At 48.7% G+C, this 17,369-nt stretch overlaps 1 protein-coding gene across 1 annotated transcript in view; it reads right to left on the bottom strand.

Annotated features, from left to right (window-relative positions):
* The window catches only part of shank1 (SH3 and multiple ankyrin repeat domains 1), a 131,897-nt gene that overhangs the window by 15,457 nt on the left and 99,071 nt on the right, over nt 1–17,369 (bottom strand). Inside the window, exons 14-17 of the mRNA XM_072443885.1 lie at nt 6,950–7,032; nt 2,968–3,092; nt 1,899–2,034; nt 642–722 (exon numbers count right to left, since the gene is read on the bottom strand). Coding sequence (XP_072299986.1) covers nt 642–722; nt 1,899–2,034; nt 2,968–3,092; nt 6,950–7,032 — 425 coding nt within the window. The remainder of the gene's footprint in view (nt 1–641; nt 723–1,898; nt 2,035–2,967; nt 3,093–6,949; nt 7,033–17,369) is intronic.

Genomic DNA, 17,369 nt, shown 5'->3' with positions numbered 1-17,369 from the left:
CGCGCCCTCACGGAGCGGGTTCTGAACACACGACGCGCCCTCACGGAGCGGGTTCTGAACACACGACGCGCCCTCACGGAGCGGGTTCTGAACACACGACGCGCCCTCACGGAGCGGGTTCTGAACACACGACGCGCCCTCACGGAGCGGGTTCTGAACACACGACGCGCCCTCACGGAGCGGGTTCTGAACACACGACGCGCCCTCACGGAGCGGGTTCTGAACACACGACGCGCCCTCACGGAGCGGGTTCTGAACACACGACGCGCCCTCACGGAGCGGGTTCTGAACACACGACGCGCCCTCACGGAGCGGGTTCTGAACACACGACGCGCCCTCACGGAGCGGGTTCTGAACACACGACGCGCCCTCACGGAGCGGGTTCTGAACACACGACGCGCCCTCACGGAGCGGGTTCTGAACACACGACGCGCCCTCACGGAGCAGGTTTGGACCATGTGAGCATCACATGTTTAGTCGACCAAAGGACCCACGGGTCTGATCCTACAGTTTGAGGTCTTAGGCAGCTCCAGAGTTTTATTAGACGTATTAACTCTAAATGTGATCTAAAGTCTCTAAAGACTCTCAGGTCTCCAATGTCTCTAAAGTGTCCAAAGTCTCTAAAGTCTCTAAAGTCTCACCCATCTCCTCCAGCTCCGAAGTCATAGATTTGGACCTCAGTGCGATGGCCGGCGTGCTCAGCCTCTTGCTCTGCTGTGGAACTGGACACAAACAGGAAGAGAACGATATCAACACTGACATTTATGTGTTCAGGACACAGACTGTTGCATGTGCAGGACACAGACTGTTGCGTGTGCATGACAGAGACTGTTGCGTGTGCAGGACACAGACTGTTGCATGTGCAGGACACAGACTGTTGCGTGTGCAGGATACAGACTGTTGCATGTGCAGGACACAGACTGTTGCGTGTTCAGGATACAGACTGTTGCATGTGCAGGACACAGACTGTTGCGTGTGCAGGACACAGACTGTTGCGTGTGCAGGATACAGACTGTTGCGTGTTCAGGATACAGACTGTTGCATGTGCAGGACACAGACTGTTGCGTGTGCAGGATACAGACTGTTGCGTGTGCAGGATACAGACTGTTGCGTGTGCAGGATACAGACTGTTGCGCGTGCAGGACACAGACTGTTGCGTGTGCAGGATACAGACTGTTGCGTGTGCAGGACACAGACTGTTGCGTGTGCATGACAGAGACTGTTGCGTGTGCAGGACACAGACTGTTGCGTGTGCAGGACACAGACTGTTGCGTGTGCATGACAGAGACTGTTGCGTGTGCAGGACACAGACTGTTGCGTGTGCAGGACACAGACTGTTGCGTGTGCAGGATACAGACTGTTGCGTGTTCAGGACACAGACTGTTGCGTGTGCAGGATACAGACTGTTGCGTGTGCAGGACACAGACTGTTGCGTGTGCAGGACACAGACTGTTGCGTGTGCAGGACACAGACTGTTGCGTGTGCAGGATACAGACTGTTGCGTGTGCAGGACACAGACAGTTGCGTGTGCAGGACACAGACTGTTGTGTGTGCAGGACACAGACTGTTGCGTGTGCATGACAGAGACTGTTGCGTGTGCAGGATACAGACTGTTGCGTGTGCAGGACACAGACTGTTGCGTGTGCAGGACACAGACTGTTGCGCGTGCAGGACACAGACTGTTGCGTGTGCAGGACACAGACTGTTGCGTGTGCAGGACACAGACTGTTGCGTGTGCAGGACACAGACTGTTGCGTGTGCAGGACACAGACTGTTGCGTGTGCAGGACACAGACTGTTGCGTGTGCAGGACACAGACTGTTGCGTGTGCAGGACACAGACTGTTGCGTGTGCAGGATACAGACTGTTGCGTGTGCTTTGAGCGATCGCGTGTCTTACTCTTCTTCCTTGTGCCGTCGTCCATGTCGGGGTTGCGCGTTACCATGACGACCTTCACCATGAGGCTGTTCCCTCCCTGTCGGATCATGTTGACCACCTGCCGATGACCCACCTTCACCACGTTCTGACCGTTCACCTGACGAGGAGAGAAAAGCTTCAGCAGCGTTTGAAATGTTACATAAAGTAACTTCTTGTACCACTTTGTACTCGAGTAATATTATATTGGAGTGACAGTAATTTTACTTGTTAGTTGTAGTTCATGTTTCTTCCGGATGTCAGAAACACTCACTTGTTTCAGTCCTGGACATTTGCCCTTTTGGCGCTGAATGACCTTGTGTCTTACTTTGGGCGCTGAACTCATGACCTTGTGTCTTACTTTGGGCGCTGAACTCATGACCTTGTGTCTTACTTTGGGCGCTGAACTCATGACCTTGTGTCTTACTTTGGGCGCTGAACTCATGACCTTGTGTCTTACTTTGGGCGCTGAACTCATGACCTTGTGTCTTACTTTGGGCGCTGAACTCATGACCTTGTGTCTTACTTTGGGCGCTGAACTCATGACCTTGTGTCTTACTTTGGGCGCTGAACTCATGACCTTGTGTCTTACTTTGGGCGCTGAACTCATGACCTTGTGTCTTACTTTGGGCGCTGAACTCATGACCTTGTGTCTTACTTTGGGCGCTGAACTCATGACCTTCTGTCTTACTTTGGGCGCTGAACTCATGACCTTGTGTCTTACTTTGGGCGCTGAACTCATGACCTTGTGTCTTACTTTGGGCGCTGAACTCATGACCTTGTGTCTTACTTTGGGCGCTGAACTCATGACCTTGTGTCTTACTTTGGGCGCTGAACTCATGACCTTGTGTCTTACTTTGGGCGCTGAACTCATGACCTTGTGTCTTACTTTGGGCGCTGAACTCATGACCTTGTGTCTTACTTTGGGCGCTGAACTCATGACCTTGTGTCTTACTTTGGGCGCTGAACTCATGACCTTGTGTCTTACTTTGGGCGCTGAACTCATGACCTTGTGTCTTACTTTGGGCGCTGAACTCATGACCTTGTGTCTTACTTCGATGAGGAAGTCTCCCATCCTGAGACCGGCTCTCCAGGCCACGCCCCCTTCATCCACAGACTCCAGGTACTGCAGCGCCGGGAACGCGGGCGTCGGCGTGAACTCCTCGATGGGCGTCTGAGCTGGACACAAACCACATTCAAGCAGTTTAAGGATCGTTCAGGACGATGTGCAGCTCATGATAAGTATAAGTACAGCTCATGATAAGTATAAGTACAGCTCATGATAAGTACAGCTCATGATAAGTATAAGTACAGCTCATGATAAGTATAAGTACAGCTCATGATAAGTACAGCTCATGATAAGTATAAGTACAGCTCATGATAAGTACAGCTCATGATAAGTATAAGTACAGCTCATGATAAGTACAGCTCATGATAAGTATAAGTACAGCTCATGATAAGTACAGCTCATGATAAGTATAAGTACAGCTCATGATAAGTACAGCTCATGATAAGTATAAGTACAGCTCATGATAAGTACAGCTCATGATAAGTATAAGTACAGCTCATGATAAGTACAGCTCATGATAAGTATAAGTACAGCTCATGATAAGTATAAGTACAGCTCATGATAAGTACAGCTCATGATAAGTACAGCTCATGATAAGTATAAGTACAGCTCATGATAAGTATAAGTACAGCTCATGATAAGTATAAGTACAGCACATAATTTTCCCATCAAACAAAAGGCTTCAATTATCATAATATAATCAGACATTCCTGTGAAAGTTCTGCACATGTGAAGTATGTTCAGGAGCTGCGTTCAGGGACAATCTGGTCTTCACCTGTGAATCCAGGCGTGTGAAACGTGTGAAGTGCGTGAAGCGTATGAAGCGTGTGGCGTGTGATGTGTGACGCGTGTGATGTGTGGCGTGTGAAGCGTGTGAAGCGTGTTGTGTGTGAAGTGCGTGTGAAGTGTGTGGCATGTGAAGTGTGTGGCGTGTGAAGCGTGTGGTGTGTGAAGTGTGTAGCGTGTGAAGCGTGTGGTGTGTGAAGCGTGTGTGAAGCGTGTGGCATGTGAAGTGTGTGGCGTGTGAACCGTGTGCAGTGTGAAGCGTGTGAAGCGTGTGAAGCGTGTGAAGCGTGTGTAGCGTGTGTAGCGTGTGTAGCGTGTGAAGCATGTGAAGCGAGTGGCGTGTGAAGCGTGTGAACCGTGTAGCATGTAGCGTGTGAAGAGTGTGTCGTGTGAAGAGTGTAGCAAGTAGCGTGTGAAGCGTGTGAAGCGTGTGAAGCGTGAAGAGTGCGAAGCGTGTGAAGCGTGAAGAGTGTGTAGCGTGTGAAGCGTGTGAAGCGGGTGTAGCCTGTGAAGTGTGTGAAGCGTGAAGAGTGTGAAGCGTGTGAAGCGTGTGAAGCGTGTGAAGCGTGAAGAGTGTGAAGCGTGTGAAGCGTGTGAAGCGTGTGAAGCGTGAAGAGTGTGAAGCGTGTGAAGCGTGTGAAGCGTGAAGAGTGTGAAGCGTGTGAAGCGTGTGAAGCGTGTGAAGCGGGTGTAGCGTGTGAAGCGAGTGTAGCGTTTGAAGCGTGTGGAGCATATGAAGCGTGTGTAGCGTGTGAAGCGAGTGTAGCCTGTGAAGTGTGTGAAGTGTGTGAGGTGTGTGAAGCGCATGAAGCGTGTGTAGCATGTAGTGTGTGTAGCGTGTGAAGCGTGTAGCGTGTGATGCATGTGAAGCGTGTGAAGCATGTGGAGCGTGTGAAGCGTGTGAAGCCTGTTAAGCGGGTAGAGCATGTGAAGCGAGTGTAGCGTGTAGCGTGTGAAGCGTGTGTGAAGCTTGTGAAGAGTGTGAAGCGTGTGGAGCGTGTGAAGCAAGTAGCGTATGAAGCGTGTGAAGCGTGTGAAGCGTGTGTAGCGTGTGTAGCGTGTGAAGCGTGTGTAGCGTTTGAAGCGTGTGGAGCATATGAAGCGTGTGAAGCGTGTGAAGCAAGTAGCGTATGAAGCGTGTGAAGCGTGTGAAGCGTGTGTAGCGTGTAGCATGTAGCGTGTGAAGAGTGTGTCGTGTGAAGGGTGTAGCATGTAGCGTGTGAAGCGTGTTAAGCGTGTGAAGCACGTGTAGCGTGTGAAGGGTGTAGCGTGTGAAGCGTGTGAAGCGTGAAGAGTGTGAAGCGTGTGAAGCAAGTAGCGTATGAAGCGTGTGAAGCGTGTGAAGCGTGTGAAGCGTGTGAAGCGTGTTAAGCGGGTGGAGCATGTGAAGCGAGTGTAGCGTGTGTAGCGTGTGAAGCGTGTGGAGCGTGTAGCGTGTGTGAAGCGTGTGAAGCGTGTGGAGCGTGTGGAGCGTGTGGAGCGTGTGAAGCGTGTGAAGCGGGTGGAGCATGTGAAGCGTGTTAAGCGGGTGGAGCATGTGAAGCGAGTGTAGCGTGTGTAGTGTGTGTGAAGCTTGTGAAGAGTGTGAAGCGTTTGAAGCGTGTTGAGAATGTGAAGCGTGTCTAGCGTGTAGTGTGTTAAGAGTTTGAAGCGTGTAGTGTGTAATGTGAAGCGTGTGAAGCGTGTAGCGTGTGTAGTGTGGGTAGCATGTAGCGTGTGTATCGTGTGAAGCGTGTTAAGCGTGTGTAGCATGTAGCGTGTGTAGCGTGTGAAGCGTGTGTAGCATGTAGTGTGTGTGAAGCGTGTGAAGCGTGTGGAGCGTGTGAAGCGTGTGAAGCATGTGAAGCGTGTTAAGCGGGTGGAGCATGTGAAGCGTGTTAAGCGGGTGGAGCATGTGAAGCAAGTGTAGCGTGTGTAGTGTGTGTGAAGCTTGTGAAGAGTGTGAAGCGTTTGAAGCGTGTTGAGAATGTGAAGCGTGTCTAGCGTGTAGTGTGTTAAGAGTTTGAAGCGTGTAGTGTGTAATGTGAAGCGTGTGAAGCGTGTAGCGTGTGTAGTGTGGGTAGCATGTAGCGTGTGTATCGTGTGAAGCGTGTTAAGCGTGTGTAGCATGTAGCGTGTGTAGCGTGTGAAGCGTGTGTAGCATGTAGTGTGTAGCGTGTGTAGCTTGTGTAGCATGTAGCGTGTGAAGAGTGTGAAGCGTGTAGCATGTGAAGCGTGTGTAGCATGTAGCGTGTGTAGCGTGTGAAGCGTGTGAAGCGTGTGTAGCATGTAGCATGTAGCGTGTGTAGCGTCAAGCTTGTGTAGCATGTAGCGTGTGAAGAGTGTGAAGCGTGTAGCGTGTGAAGCGTGTGTAGCATGTAGCGTGTGTAGCGTGTGAAGCGTGTGTAGCATGTAGCGTGTGTAGCATGTAGTGTGTGAAGCATGTGAAGTGTGTGTAGCGTGTTTAGCGTGTGTAGCGTGTGAAGCGAGTAGCGTGTGAAGCGTGTAGCATGTGAAGCGTGTGTAGCGTGTGAAGCATGTAGCGTGAAGCGTGTGTAGCGTGTGTAGCATGTGAAGCATGTAGCGTGAAGCATGTAGCATGTGAAGCGTGTGTAGCGTGTGAAGCATGTAGCGTGAAGCGTGTGTAGCGTGTGTAGCATGTGAAGCATGTAGCGTGTAAAGCGTGTGAAGCGTGTGTAGCGTGTGAAGCGTGTAGCATGTGAAGCGTGTGTAGCGTGTGAAGCATGTAGCGTGAAGCGTGTGTAGCGTGTGTAGCATGTGAAGCATGTAGCGTGAAGCATGTAGCATGTGAAGCGTGTGTAGCGTGTGAAGCATGTAGCGTGAAGCGTGTGTAGCGTGTGTAGCATGTGAAGCATGTAGCGTGTAAAGCGTGTGAAGCGTGTGTAGCGTGTGAAGCGTGTAGCATGTGAAGCGTGTGTAGCGTGTGAAGCATGTAGCGTGAAGCGTGTGTAGCGTGTGTAGCATGTGAAGCATGTAGCGTGTAAAGCGTGTGAAGCGTGTGTAGCGTGTGAAGCGTGTAGCATGTGAAGCGTGTGTAGCGTGTGAAGCATGTAGCGTGTAAAGCGTGTGAAGCGTGTGTAGCGTGTGAAGCGTGTAGCATGTGAAGCGTGTGTAGCGTGTGAAGCATGTAGCGTGTAAAGCGTGTGAAGCGTGTGTAGCGTGTAGCGTGTGAAGCCTTTACCTTTGGCTCCTCGCAGGACGAAGCCGAAGCCCTCACTGTCCTTCTTCTGCAGCAGGACCGTCTTCTCTTTGATGATGTAATCGCTGCACAGAAGACCACGTCACACTTTAGCCTGATTTAAATGTTCATTTGTGAATCACAAAAACACGGCACATTTAAACTGAAATAAAAGTCACATTTGATCAAATTTGTCCGTTTCCAAATTAAGTCCAAATGTTTGTCCATTTGCCTGATGTCTGTCCCTCTCTCAGTCCCTGATCGTTGGTCGTCCATTTATTTGTGATGGTCTTTTATCCTGCTACAAAAGTACATTCTATAAGTACATTCTAAAGTGCATTCTAAAGTACATTCTAAAGTACATTCTAAAGTACATTCTAAAGTACATTCTAAAGTGCATTCTAAAGTACATTCTAAAGTACATTCTAAAGTACATTCTAAAGTACATTCTAAAGTACATTCTAAAGTATATTCTAAAGTGCATTCTAAAGTACAGTCTAAAGTACATTCTAAAGTACATTCTAAAGTACAGTCTAAAGTACATTCTAAAGTACAATCTAAAGTATATTCTAAAGTACATTCTAAAGTATATTCTAAAGTACATTCTAAAGTACAGTCTAAAGTACATTCTAAAGTACAATCTAAAGTACATTCTAAAGTACATTCTAAAGTACATTCTAAAGTACATTCTAAAGTATATTCTAAAGTACATTCTAAAGTACAGTCTAAAGTACATTCTTTAAAGTACATTCTAAAGTACAGTCTAAAGTACATTCTAAAGTACATTCTAAAGTACATTCTAAAGTACAATCTAAAGAATATTCTAAAGTACATTCTAAAGTATATTCTAAAGTACAATCTAAAGTACATTCTAAAGTACATTCTAAAGTGCATTCTAAAGTGCATTCAAAAGTACATTCTAAAGTACATTCTAAAGTACAGTCTAAAGTACATTCTAAAGTACAGTCTAAAGTACAGTCTAAAGTACATTCTAAAGTACAGTCTAAAGTATATTCTAAAGTACATTCAAAAGTACATCCTAAAAGTGCATTCTAAAGTACATTCTAAAGTACATTCAAAAGTACATTCAAAAGTACATTCAAAAGTACATTCTAAAGTACATTCTAAAGTATATTCTGAAGTACATTCTAAAGTATATTCTAAAGTATATTCTAAAGTACATTCTAAAGTACATTCTAAAGTACAGTCTAAAGTACATTCTAAAGTACAGTCTAAAGTACATTCTAAAGTACAGTCTAAAGTACATTCTAAAGTACATTCTAAAGTATATTCTAAAGTACATTCTAAAGTACATTCTAAAGTACATTCTAAAGTACATTCTAAAGTATATTCTAAGGTATATTCTAAAGTATATTCTAAAGTACATTCTAAAGTACATTCTAAAGTACATTCTAAAGTACATTCTAAAGTACATTCTAAAGTACATTCTAAAATATATTCTAAAGTACATTCTAAAGTACAGTCTAAAGTACATTCTAAAGTACATTCTAAAGTACATTCTAAAGTACATTCTAAAGTATATTCTAAAGTACATTCTAAAATATATTCTAAAGTACATTCTAAAGTATATTCTAAAGTACATTCTAAAATATATTCTAAAGTACATTCTAAAATATATTCTAAAGTACATTCTAAAATATATTCTAAAGTACATTCTAAAATATATTCTAAAGTACATTCTAAAATATATTCTAAAGTACATTCTAAAATATATTCTAAAGTACATTCTAAAATATATTCTAAAGTATCCATGTATTGTGTGGGTTAGTTCTTCAGATCTTTTTGAACTTCAGTCACATATTTTGTCTTTTGAAGATTCTCTTCTGATACTTCACATAAATAACTGACCGTGACAAATGTGGCAGTTCTGGGTGTAATGCTTTTACTTCAGGGTCAGGGCCCTTTAAGCCACGCCCTCCTCACTTAGCCACAGGGAAATGCACTTTCAACAAGTCACAGGTGCCCTGGTCGTGCCTGTATTTAAAGAATACTTTGTTGTTGCTTTAATTGTCTTTTAATTAAACTTTTTCACTTAAAATTGACGACACACATTTTTAAAAATGGTACAAAAAAAACCTTCTGCCTTCAGCTGCTATTTAGGCACTGGGAGAGTGACAAAATAAAAATGAAGCCATTAGGCAGCGTGAAGAAGAAGAAGAAGAAGAAGAAGAAGAAGAAGAAGAAGAAGAAGAAGAAGAAGAAGAAGAAGAAGAAGAAGAAGAAGAAGAAGAAGAAGAAGAAGAAGAAGAAGAAGAAGAAGAAGAAGAAGAAGAAGAAGAAGAAGAAGAAGAAGAAGAAGAAGAAGAAGAAGAAGAAGAAGAAGAAGAAGAAGAAGAAGAAGAAGAAGAAGAAGAAGAAGAAGAAGAAGAAGAAGAAGAAGAAGAAGAAGAAGAAGAAGCTGTTGCTGTAGAAACGGAGATAAGAAAAGAAGGAGGGAAAAAAATGAGAGAGACGGAGGGGGGAGTGAGAGAGTGAGAGAGAAGAGGGAGGGAGAAGGGGGAGACTTTAGGTGCTGCAGGTGAATTGAAGACATTTAGACATGAAGTAAATTGGACTGAAATGTAAGAAAAGAGCTGATATTTGTGTCTTCACTTTGATCTCACGTCACAGTAACAAGTCTGGATTCTGTGTCACTTCAGTGAAGTAGAAATGACACAAATGAGTTTAAAGACACAAGTTTTATACTGTTTCTGTGGCGTGATGAAGACTCAAGTGTCCAAGCTGAGCATTCCACATGAAAGATCCACTTCATCATATTTGAGCTAGAAAACAAGCTCCTCGTGGGTTTTATTGTAACGTCAGAGTCAAAGGGGCAAACGTCAGAGTCAAAGGGGCTAACGTCAGAGTCAAAGGAGAGTCAAAGGGGCTAACGTCAGAGTCAAAGGGGCTAACGTCAGAGTAAAAGGGGCTAACGTCAGAGTCAAAGGGGCTAACGCCAGAGCTAAAGGGGCTAACGTCAGAGTCAAAGGGGCTAACGCCAGAGCTAAAGGGGCTAACGTCAGAGTCAAAGGGGCAAACGTCAGAGTCAAAGGGGCTAACGTCAGAGTCAAAGGGGCTAACGTCAGAGTCAAAGGGGCTAACGTCAGAGTCAAAGGGGCTAACGTCAGAGTCAAAGGGGCTAACGTCAGAGTCAAAGGGGCAAACGTCAGAGTCAAAGGGGTTAACGTCAGAGTCAAAGGGGCTAACGCCAGAGCTAAAGGGGCTAACGTCAGAGTCAAAGGGGCAAACGTCAGAGTCAAAGGGGCTAACGTCAGAGTCAAAGGAGAGTCAAAGGGGCTAACGTCAGAGTCAAAGGGGCAAACGTCAGAGTCAAAGGGGCTAACGTCAGAGTCAAAGGGGCTAACGTCAGAGTCAAAGGGGTTAACGTCAGAGTCAAAGGGGCTAACGCCAGAGCTAAAGGGGCTAACGTCAGAGTCAAAGGGGCAAACGTCAGAGTCAAAGGGGCTAACGTCAGAGTCAAAGGAGAGTCAAAGGGGCTAACGTCAGAGTCAAAGGGGCTAACGTCAGAGTCAAAGGGGCTAACGTCAGAGTAAAAGGGGCTAACGTCAGAGTCAAAGGGGCTAACGCCAGAGCTAAAGGGGCTAACGTCAGAGTCAAAGGGGCTAACGCCAGAGCTAAAGGGGCTAACGTCAGAGTCAAAGGGGCAAACGTCAGAGTCAAAGGGGCTAACGTCAGAGTCAAAGGGGCTAACGTCAGAGTCAAAGGGGCTAACGTCAGAGTCAAAGGGGCTAACGTCAGAGTCAAAGGGGCTAACGTCGGAGTCAAAGGGGCTAACCTCAGAGTCAAAGGGGCTAACGTCAGAGTCAAAGGGGCTAACGTCAGAGTCAAAGGGGCTAACGTCAGAGTCAAAGGGGCTAACGTCAGAGTCAAAGGGGCTAACGCCAGAGCTAAAGGGGCTAACGTCAGAGTCAAAGGGGCTAACGCCAGAGCTAAAGGGGCTAACGTCAGAGTCAAAGGGGCAAACGTCAGAGTCAAAGGGGCTAACGTCAGAGTCAAAGGGGCTAACGTCGGAGTCAAAGGGGCTAACCTCAGAGTCAAAGGGGCTAACGTCAGAGTCAAAGGGGCTAACGTCAGAGTCAAAGGGGCTAACGTCAGAGTCAAAGGGGCTAACGTCAGAGTCAAAGGGGCAAACGTCAGAGTCAAAGGGGCTAACGTCAGAGTCAAAGGGGCTAACGTCGGAGTCAAAGGGGCTAACCTCAGAGTCAAAGGGGCTAACGTCAGAGTCAAAGGGGCTAACGTCAGAGTCAAAGGGGCTAACGTCAGAGTCAAAGGGGCTAACGTCAGAGTCAAAGGGGTTAACGTCAGAGTCAAAGGGGCTAACGCCAGAGCTAAAGGGGCTAACGTCAGAGTCAAAGGGGCAAACGTCAGAGTCAAAGGGGCTAACGTCAGAGTCAAAGGAGAGTCAAAGGGGCTAACGTCAGAGTCAAAGGGGCAAACGTCAGAGTCAAAGGGGCTAACGTCAGAGTCAAAGGGGCTAACGTCGGAGTCAAAGGGGCTAACCTCAGAGTCAAAGGGGCTAACGTCAGAGTCAAAGGGGCTAACGTCAGAGTCAAAGGGGCTAACGTCGGAGTCAAAGGGGTTAACGTCAGAGTCAAAGGGGCTAACGCCAGAGCTAAAGGGGCTAACGTCAGAGTCAAAGGGGCAAACGTCAGAGTCAAAGGGGCTAACGTCAGAGTCAAAGGAGAGTCAAAGGGGCTAACGTCAGAGTCAAAGGGGCTAACGTCAGAGTCAAAGGGGCTAACGTCAGAGTAAAAGGGGCTAACGTCAGAGTCAAAGGGGCTAACGCCAGAGCTAAAGGGGCTAACGTCAGAGTCAAAGGGGCTAACGCCAGAGCTAAAGGGGCTAACGTCAGAGTCAAAGGGGCAAACGTCAGAGTCAAAGGGGCTAACGTCAGAGTCAAAGGGGCTAACGTCAGAGTCAAAGGGGCTAACGTCAGAGTCAAAGGGGCTAACGTCAGAGTCAAAGGGGCTAACGTCGGAGTCAAAGGGGCTAACCTCAGAGTCAAAGGGGCTAACGTCAGAGTCAAAGGGGCTAACGTCAGAGTCAAAGGGGCTAACGTCAGAGTCAAAGGGGCTAACGTCAGAGTCAAAGGGGCTAACGCCAGAGCTAAAGGGGCTAACGTCAGAGTCAAAGGGGCTAACGCCAGAGCTAAAGGGGCTAACGTCAGAGTCAAAGGGGCAAACGTCAGAGTCAAAGGGGCTAACGTCAGAGTCAAAGGGGCTAACGTCGGAGTCAAAGGGGCTAACCTCAGAGTCAAAGGGGCTAACGTCAGAGTCAAAGGGGCTAACGTCAGAGTCAAAGGGGCTAACGTCAGAGTCAAAGGGGCTAACGTCAGAGTCAAAGGGGCAAACGTCAGAGTCAAAGGGGCTAACGTCAGAGTCAAAGGGGCTAACGTCGGAGTCAAAGGGGCTAACCTCAGAGTCAAAGGGGCTAACGTCAGAGTCAAAGGGGCTAACGTCAGAGTCAAAGGGGCTAACGTCAGAGTCAAAGGGCTAACGTCAGAGTCAAAGGGGCTAACGTCAGAGTCAAAGGGGCTAACGCCAGAGCTAAAGGGGCTAACGTCAGAGTCAAAGGGGCTAACGCCAGAGCTAAAGGGGCTAACGTCAGAGTCAAAGGGGCAAACGTCAGAGTCAAAGGGGCTAACGTCAGAGTCAAAGGGGCTAACGTCGGAGTCAAAGGGGCTAACCTCAGAGTCAAAGGGGCTAACGTCAGAGTCAAAGGGGCTAACGTCAGAGTCAAAGGGGCTAACGTCAGAGTCAAAGGGGCTAACGTCAGAGTCAAAGGGGCTAACGTCAGAGTCAAAGGGACTAACGTCAGAGTCAAAGGGGCTAACGTCGGAGTCAAAGGGGCTAACGTCAGAGTCAAAGGGGCTAACGTCAGAGTCAAAGGGGCTAACGTCAGAGTCAAAGGGGCTAACGTCAGAGTCAAAGGGGCTAACGTCAGAGTCAAAGGGGCTAACGTCAGAGTCAAAGGGGCTAACGCCAGAGCTAAAGGGGCTAACGTCAGAGTCAAAGGGGCAAACGTCAGAGTCAAAGGGGCTAACGTCAGAGTCAAAGAGGCTAACGTCGGAGTCAAAGGGGCTAACCTCAGAGTCAAAGGGGCTAACGTCAGAGTCAAAGGGGCTAACGTCAGAGTCAAAGGGGCTAACGTCAGAGTCAAAGGGGCTAACGTCAGAGTCAAAGGGGCTAACGCCAGAGCTAAAGGGGCTAACGTCAGAGTCAAAGGGGCAAACGTCAGAGTCAAAGGGGCTAACGTCAGAGTCAAAGGGGCTAACGTCGGAGTCAAAGGGGCTAACCTCAGAGTCAAAGGGGCTAACGTCAGAGTCAAAGGGGCTAACGTCTGAGTCAAAGGGGCTAACGTCAGAGTCAAAGAGGCTAACGTCAGAGTCAAAGGGGCAAACGTCAGAGTCAAAGGGGCTAACGTCAGAGTCAAAGGGGCTAACGTCAGAGTCAAAGGGGCTAACGTCAGAGTCAAAGGGGCTAACGTCAGAGTCAAAGGGGCTAACGCCAGAGCTAAAGGGGCTAACGTCAGAGTCAAAGGGGCAAACGTCAGAGTCAAAGGGGCTAACGTCAGAGTCAAAGAGGCTAACGTCAGAGTCAAAGGGGCTAACGTCAGAGTCAAAGGGGCTAACGTCAGAGTCAAAGGGGCTAACGCCAGAGCTAAAGGGGCTAACGTCAGAGTCAAAGGGGCAAACGTCAGAGTCAAAGGGGCTAACCTCAGAGTCAAAGGGGCTAACGTCAGAGTCAAAGGGGCTAACGTCAGAGTCAAAGGGGCTAACGTCAGAGTCAAAGGGCTAACGTCAGAGTCAAAGGGGCTAACGTCAGAGTCAAAGGGGCTAACGCCAGAGCTAAAGGGGCTAACGTCAGAGTCAAAGGGGCTAACGCCAGAGCTAAAGGGGCTAACGTCAGAGTCAAAGGGGCAAACGTCAGAGTCAAAGGGGCTAACGTCAGAGTCAAAGGGGCTAACGTCGGAGTCAAAGGGGCTAACCTCAGAGTCAAAGGGGCTAACGTCAGAGTCAAAGGGGCTAACGTCAGAGTCAAAGGGGCTAACGTCAGAGTCAAAGGGGCTAACGTCAGAGTCAAAGGGGCTAACGTCAGAGTCAAAGGGACTAACGTCAGAGTCAAAGGGGCTAACGTCAGAGTCAAAGGGGCTAACGTCGGAGTCAAAGGGGCTAACGTCAGAGTCAAAGGGGCTAACGTCAGAGTCAAAGGGGCTAACGTCAGAGTCAAAGGGGCTAACGTCAGAGTCAAAGGGGCTAACGTCAGAGTCAAAGGGGCTAACGTCAGAGTCAAAGGGGCTAACGCCAGAGCTAAAGGGGCTAACGTCAGAGTCAAAGGGGCAAACGTCAGAGTCAAAGGGGCTAACGTCAGAGTCAAAGAGGCTAACGTCGGAGTCAAAGGGGCTAACCTCAGAGTCAAAGGGGCTAACGTCAGAGTCAAAGGGGCTAACGTCAGAGTCAAAGGGGCTAACGTCAGAGTCAAAGGGGCTAACGTCAGAGTCAAAGGGGCTAACGCCAGAGCTAAAGGGGCTAACGTCAGAGTCAAAGGGGCAAACGTCAGAGTCAAAGGGGCTAACGTCAGAGTCAAAGGGGCTAACGTCGGAGTCAAAGGGGCTAACCTCAGAGTCAAAGGGGCTAACGTCAGAGTCAAAGGGGCTAACGTCTGAGTCAAAGGGGCTAACGTCAGAGTCAAAGAGGCTAACGTCAGAGTCAAAGGGGCAAACGTCAGAGTCAAAGGGGCTAACGTCAGAGTCAAAGGGGCTAACGTCAGAGTCAAAGGGGCTAACGTCAGAGTCAAAGGAGCTAACGTCAGAGTCAAAGGGGCTAACGCCAGAGCTAAAGGGGCTAACGTCAGAGTCAAAGGGGCAAACGTCAGAGTCAAAGGGGCTAACGTCAGAGTCAAAGAGGCTAACGTCGGAGTCAAAGGGGCTAACCTCAGAGTCAAAGGGGCTAACGTCAGAGTCAAAGGGGCTAACGCCAGAGCTAAAGGGGCTAACGTCAGAGTCAAAGGGGCTAACGTCAGAGTCAAAGGGGCTAACGTCAGAGTCAAAGGGGCTAACGTCAGAGTCAAAGGGGCTAACGTCAGAGTCAAAGGGGCAAACGTCAGAGTCAAAGGGGTTAACGTCAGAGTCAAAGGGGCTAACGCCAGAGCTAAAGGGGCTAACGTCAGAGTCAAAGGGGCAAACGTCAGAGTCAAAGGGGCTAACGTCAGAGTCAAAGGAGAGTCAAAGGGGCTAACGTCAGAGTCAAAGGGGCAAACGTCAGAGTCAAAGGGGCTAACGTCAGAGTCAAAGGGGCTAACGTCAGAGTCAAAGGGGTTAACGTCAGAGTCAAAGGGGCTAACGCCAGAGCTAAAGGGGCTAACGTCAGAGTCAAAGGGGCAAACGTCAGAGTCAAAGGGGCTAACGTCAGAGTCAAAGGAGAGTCAAAGGGGCTAACGTCAGAGTCAAAGGGGCTAACGTCAGAGTCAAAGGGGCTAACGTCAGAGTAAAAGGGGCTAACGTCAGAGTCAAAGGGGCTAACGCCAGAGCTAAAGGGGCTAACGTCAGAGTCAAAGGGGCTAACGCCAGAGCTAAAGGGGCTAACGTCAGAGTCAAAGGGGCAAACGTCAGAGTCAAAGGGGCTAACGTCAGAGTCAAAGGGGCTAACGTCAGAGTCAAAGGGGCTAACGTCAGAGTCAAAGGGGCTAACGTCAGAGTCAAAGGGGCTAACGTCGGAGTCAAAGGGGCTAACCTCAGAGTCAAAGGGGCTAACGTCAGAGTCAAAGGGGCTAACGTCAGAGTCAAAGGGGCTAACGTCAGAGTCAAAGGGGCTAACGTCAGAGTCAAAGGGGCTAACGCCAGAGCTAAAGGGGCTAACGTCAGAGTCAAAGGGGCTAACGCCAGAGCTAAAGGGGCTAACGTCAGAGTCAAAGGGGCAAACGTCAGAGTCAAAGGGGCTAACGTCAGAGTCAAAGGGGCTAACGTCGGAGTCAAAGGGGCTAACCTCAGAGTCAAAGGGGCTAACGTCAGAGTCAAAGGGGCTAACGTCAGAGTCAAAGGGGCTAACGTCAGAGTCAAAGGGGCTAACGTCAGAGTCAAAGGGGCAAACGTCAGAGTCAAAGGGGCTAACGTCAGAGTCAAAGGGGCTAACGTCGGAGTCAAAGGGGCTAACCTCAGAGTCAAAGGGGCTAACGTCAGAGTCAAAGGGGCTAACGTCAGAGTCAAAGGGGCTAACGTCAGAGTCAAAGGGGCTAACGTCAGAGTCAAAGGGGCTAACGTCAGAGTCAAAGGGGCTAACGTCAGAGTCAAAGGGGTTAACGTCAGAGTCAAAGGGGCTAACGCCAGAGCTAAAGGGGCTAACGTCAGAGTCAAAGGGGCAAACGTCAGAGTCAAAGGGGCTAACGTCAGAGTCAAAGGAGAGTCAAAGGGGCTAACGTCAGAGTCAAAGGGGCAAACGTCAGAGTCAAAGGGGCTAACGTCAGAGTCAAAGGGGCTAACGTCGGAGTCAAAGGGGCTAACCTCAGAGTCAAAGGGGCTAACGTCAGAGTCAAAGGGGCTAACGTCAGAGTCAAAGGGGCTAACGTCGGAGTCAAAGGGGTTAACGTCAGAGTCAAAGGGGCTAACGCCAGAGCTAAAGGGGCTAACGTCAGAGTCAAAGGGGCAAACGTCAGAGTCAAAGGGGCTAACGTCAGAGTCAAAGGAGAGTCAAAGGGGCTAACGTCAGAGTCAAAGGGGCTAACGTCAGAGTCAAAGGGGCTAACGTCAGAGTAAAAGGGGCTAACGTCAGAGTCAAAGGGGCTAACGCCAGAGCTAAAGGGGCTAACGTCAGAGTCAAAGGGGCTAACGCCAGAGCTAAAGGGGCTAACGTCAGAGTCAAAGGGGCAAACGTCAGAGTCAAAGGGGCTAACGTCAGAGTCAAAGGGGCTAACGTCAGAGTCAAAGGGGCAAACGTCAGAGTCAAAGGGGCTAACGTCAGAGTCAAAGGGGCTAACGTCAGAGTCAAAGGGGCTAACGTCAGAGTCAAAGGGGCTAACGTCAGAGTCAAAGGGGCTAACGTCGGAGTCAAAGGGGCTAACCTCAGAGTCAAAGGGGCTAACGTCAGAGTCAAAGGGGCTAACGTCAGAGTCAAAGGGGCTAACGTCAGAGTCAAAGGGGCTAACGTCAGAGTCAAAGGGGCTAACGCCAGAGCTAAAGGGGCTAACGTCAGAGTCAAAGGGGCTAACGCCAGAGCTAAAGGGGCTAACGTCAGAGTCAAAGGGGCAAACGTCAGAGTCAAAGGGGCTAACGTCAGAGTCAAAGGGGCTAACGTCGGAGTCAAAGGGGCTAACCTCAGAGTCAAAGGGGCTAACGTCAGAGTCAAAGGGGCTAACGTCAGAGTCAAAGGGGCTAACGTCAGAGTCAAAGGGGCTAACGTCAGAGTCAA

This window comes from Eucyclogobius newberryi, unplaced genomic scaffold, assembly GCF_026437365.1.
Source record: "Eucyclogobius newberryi isolate DKJ021-1_F unplaced genomic scaffold, fEucNew1.0.hap1 SCAF_13, whole genome shotgun sequence".
NCBI lineage: Eukaryota > Metazoa > Chordata > Actinopteri > Gobiiformes > Gobiidae > Eucyclogobius > Eucyclogobius newberryi.
This window is presented reverse-complemented; position numbering and strand designations above follow the sequence as displayed.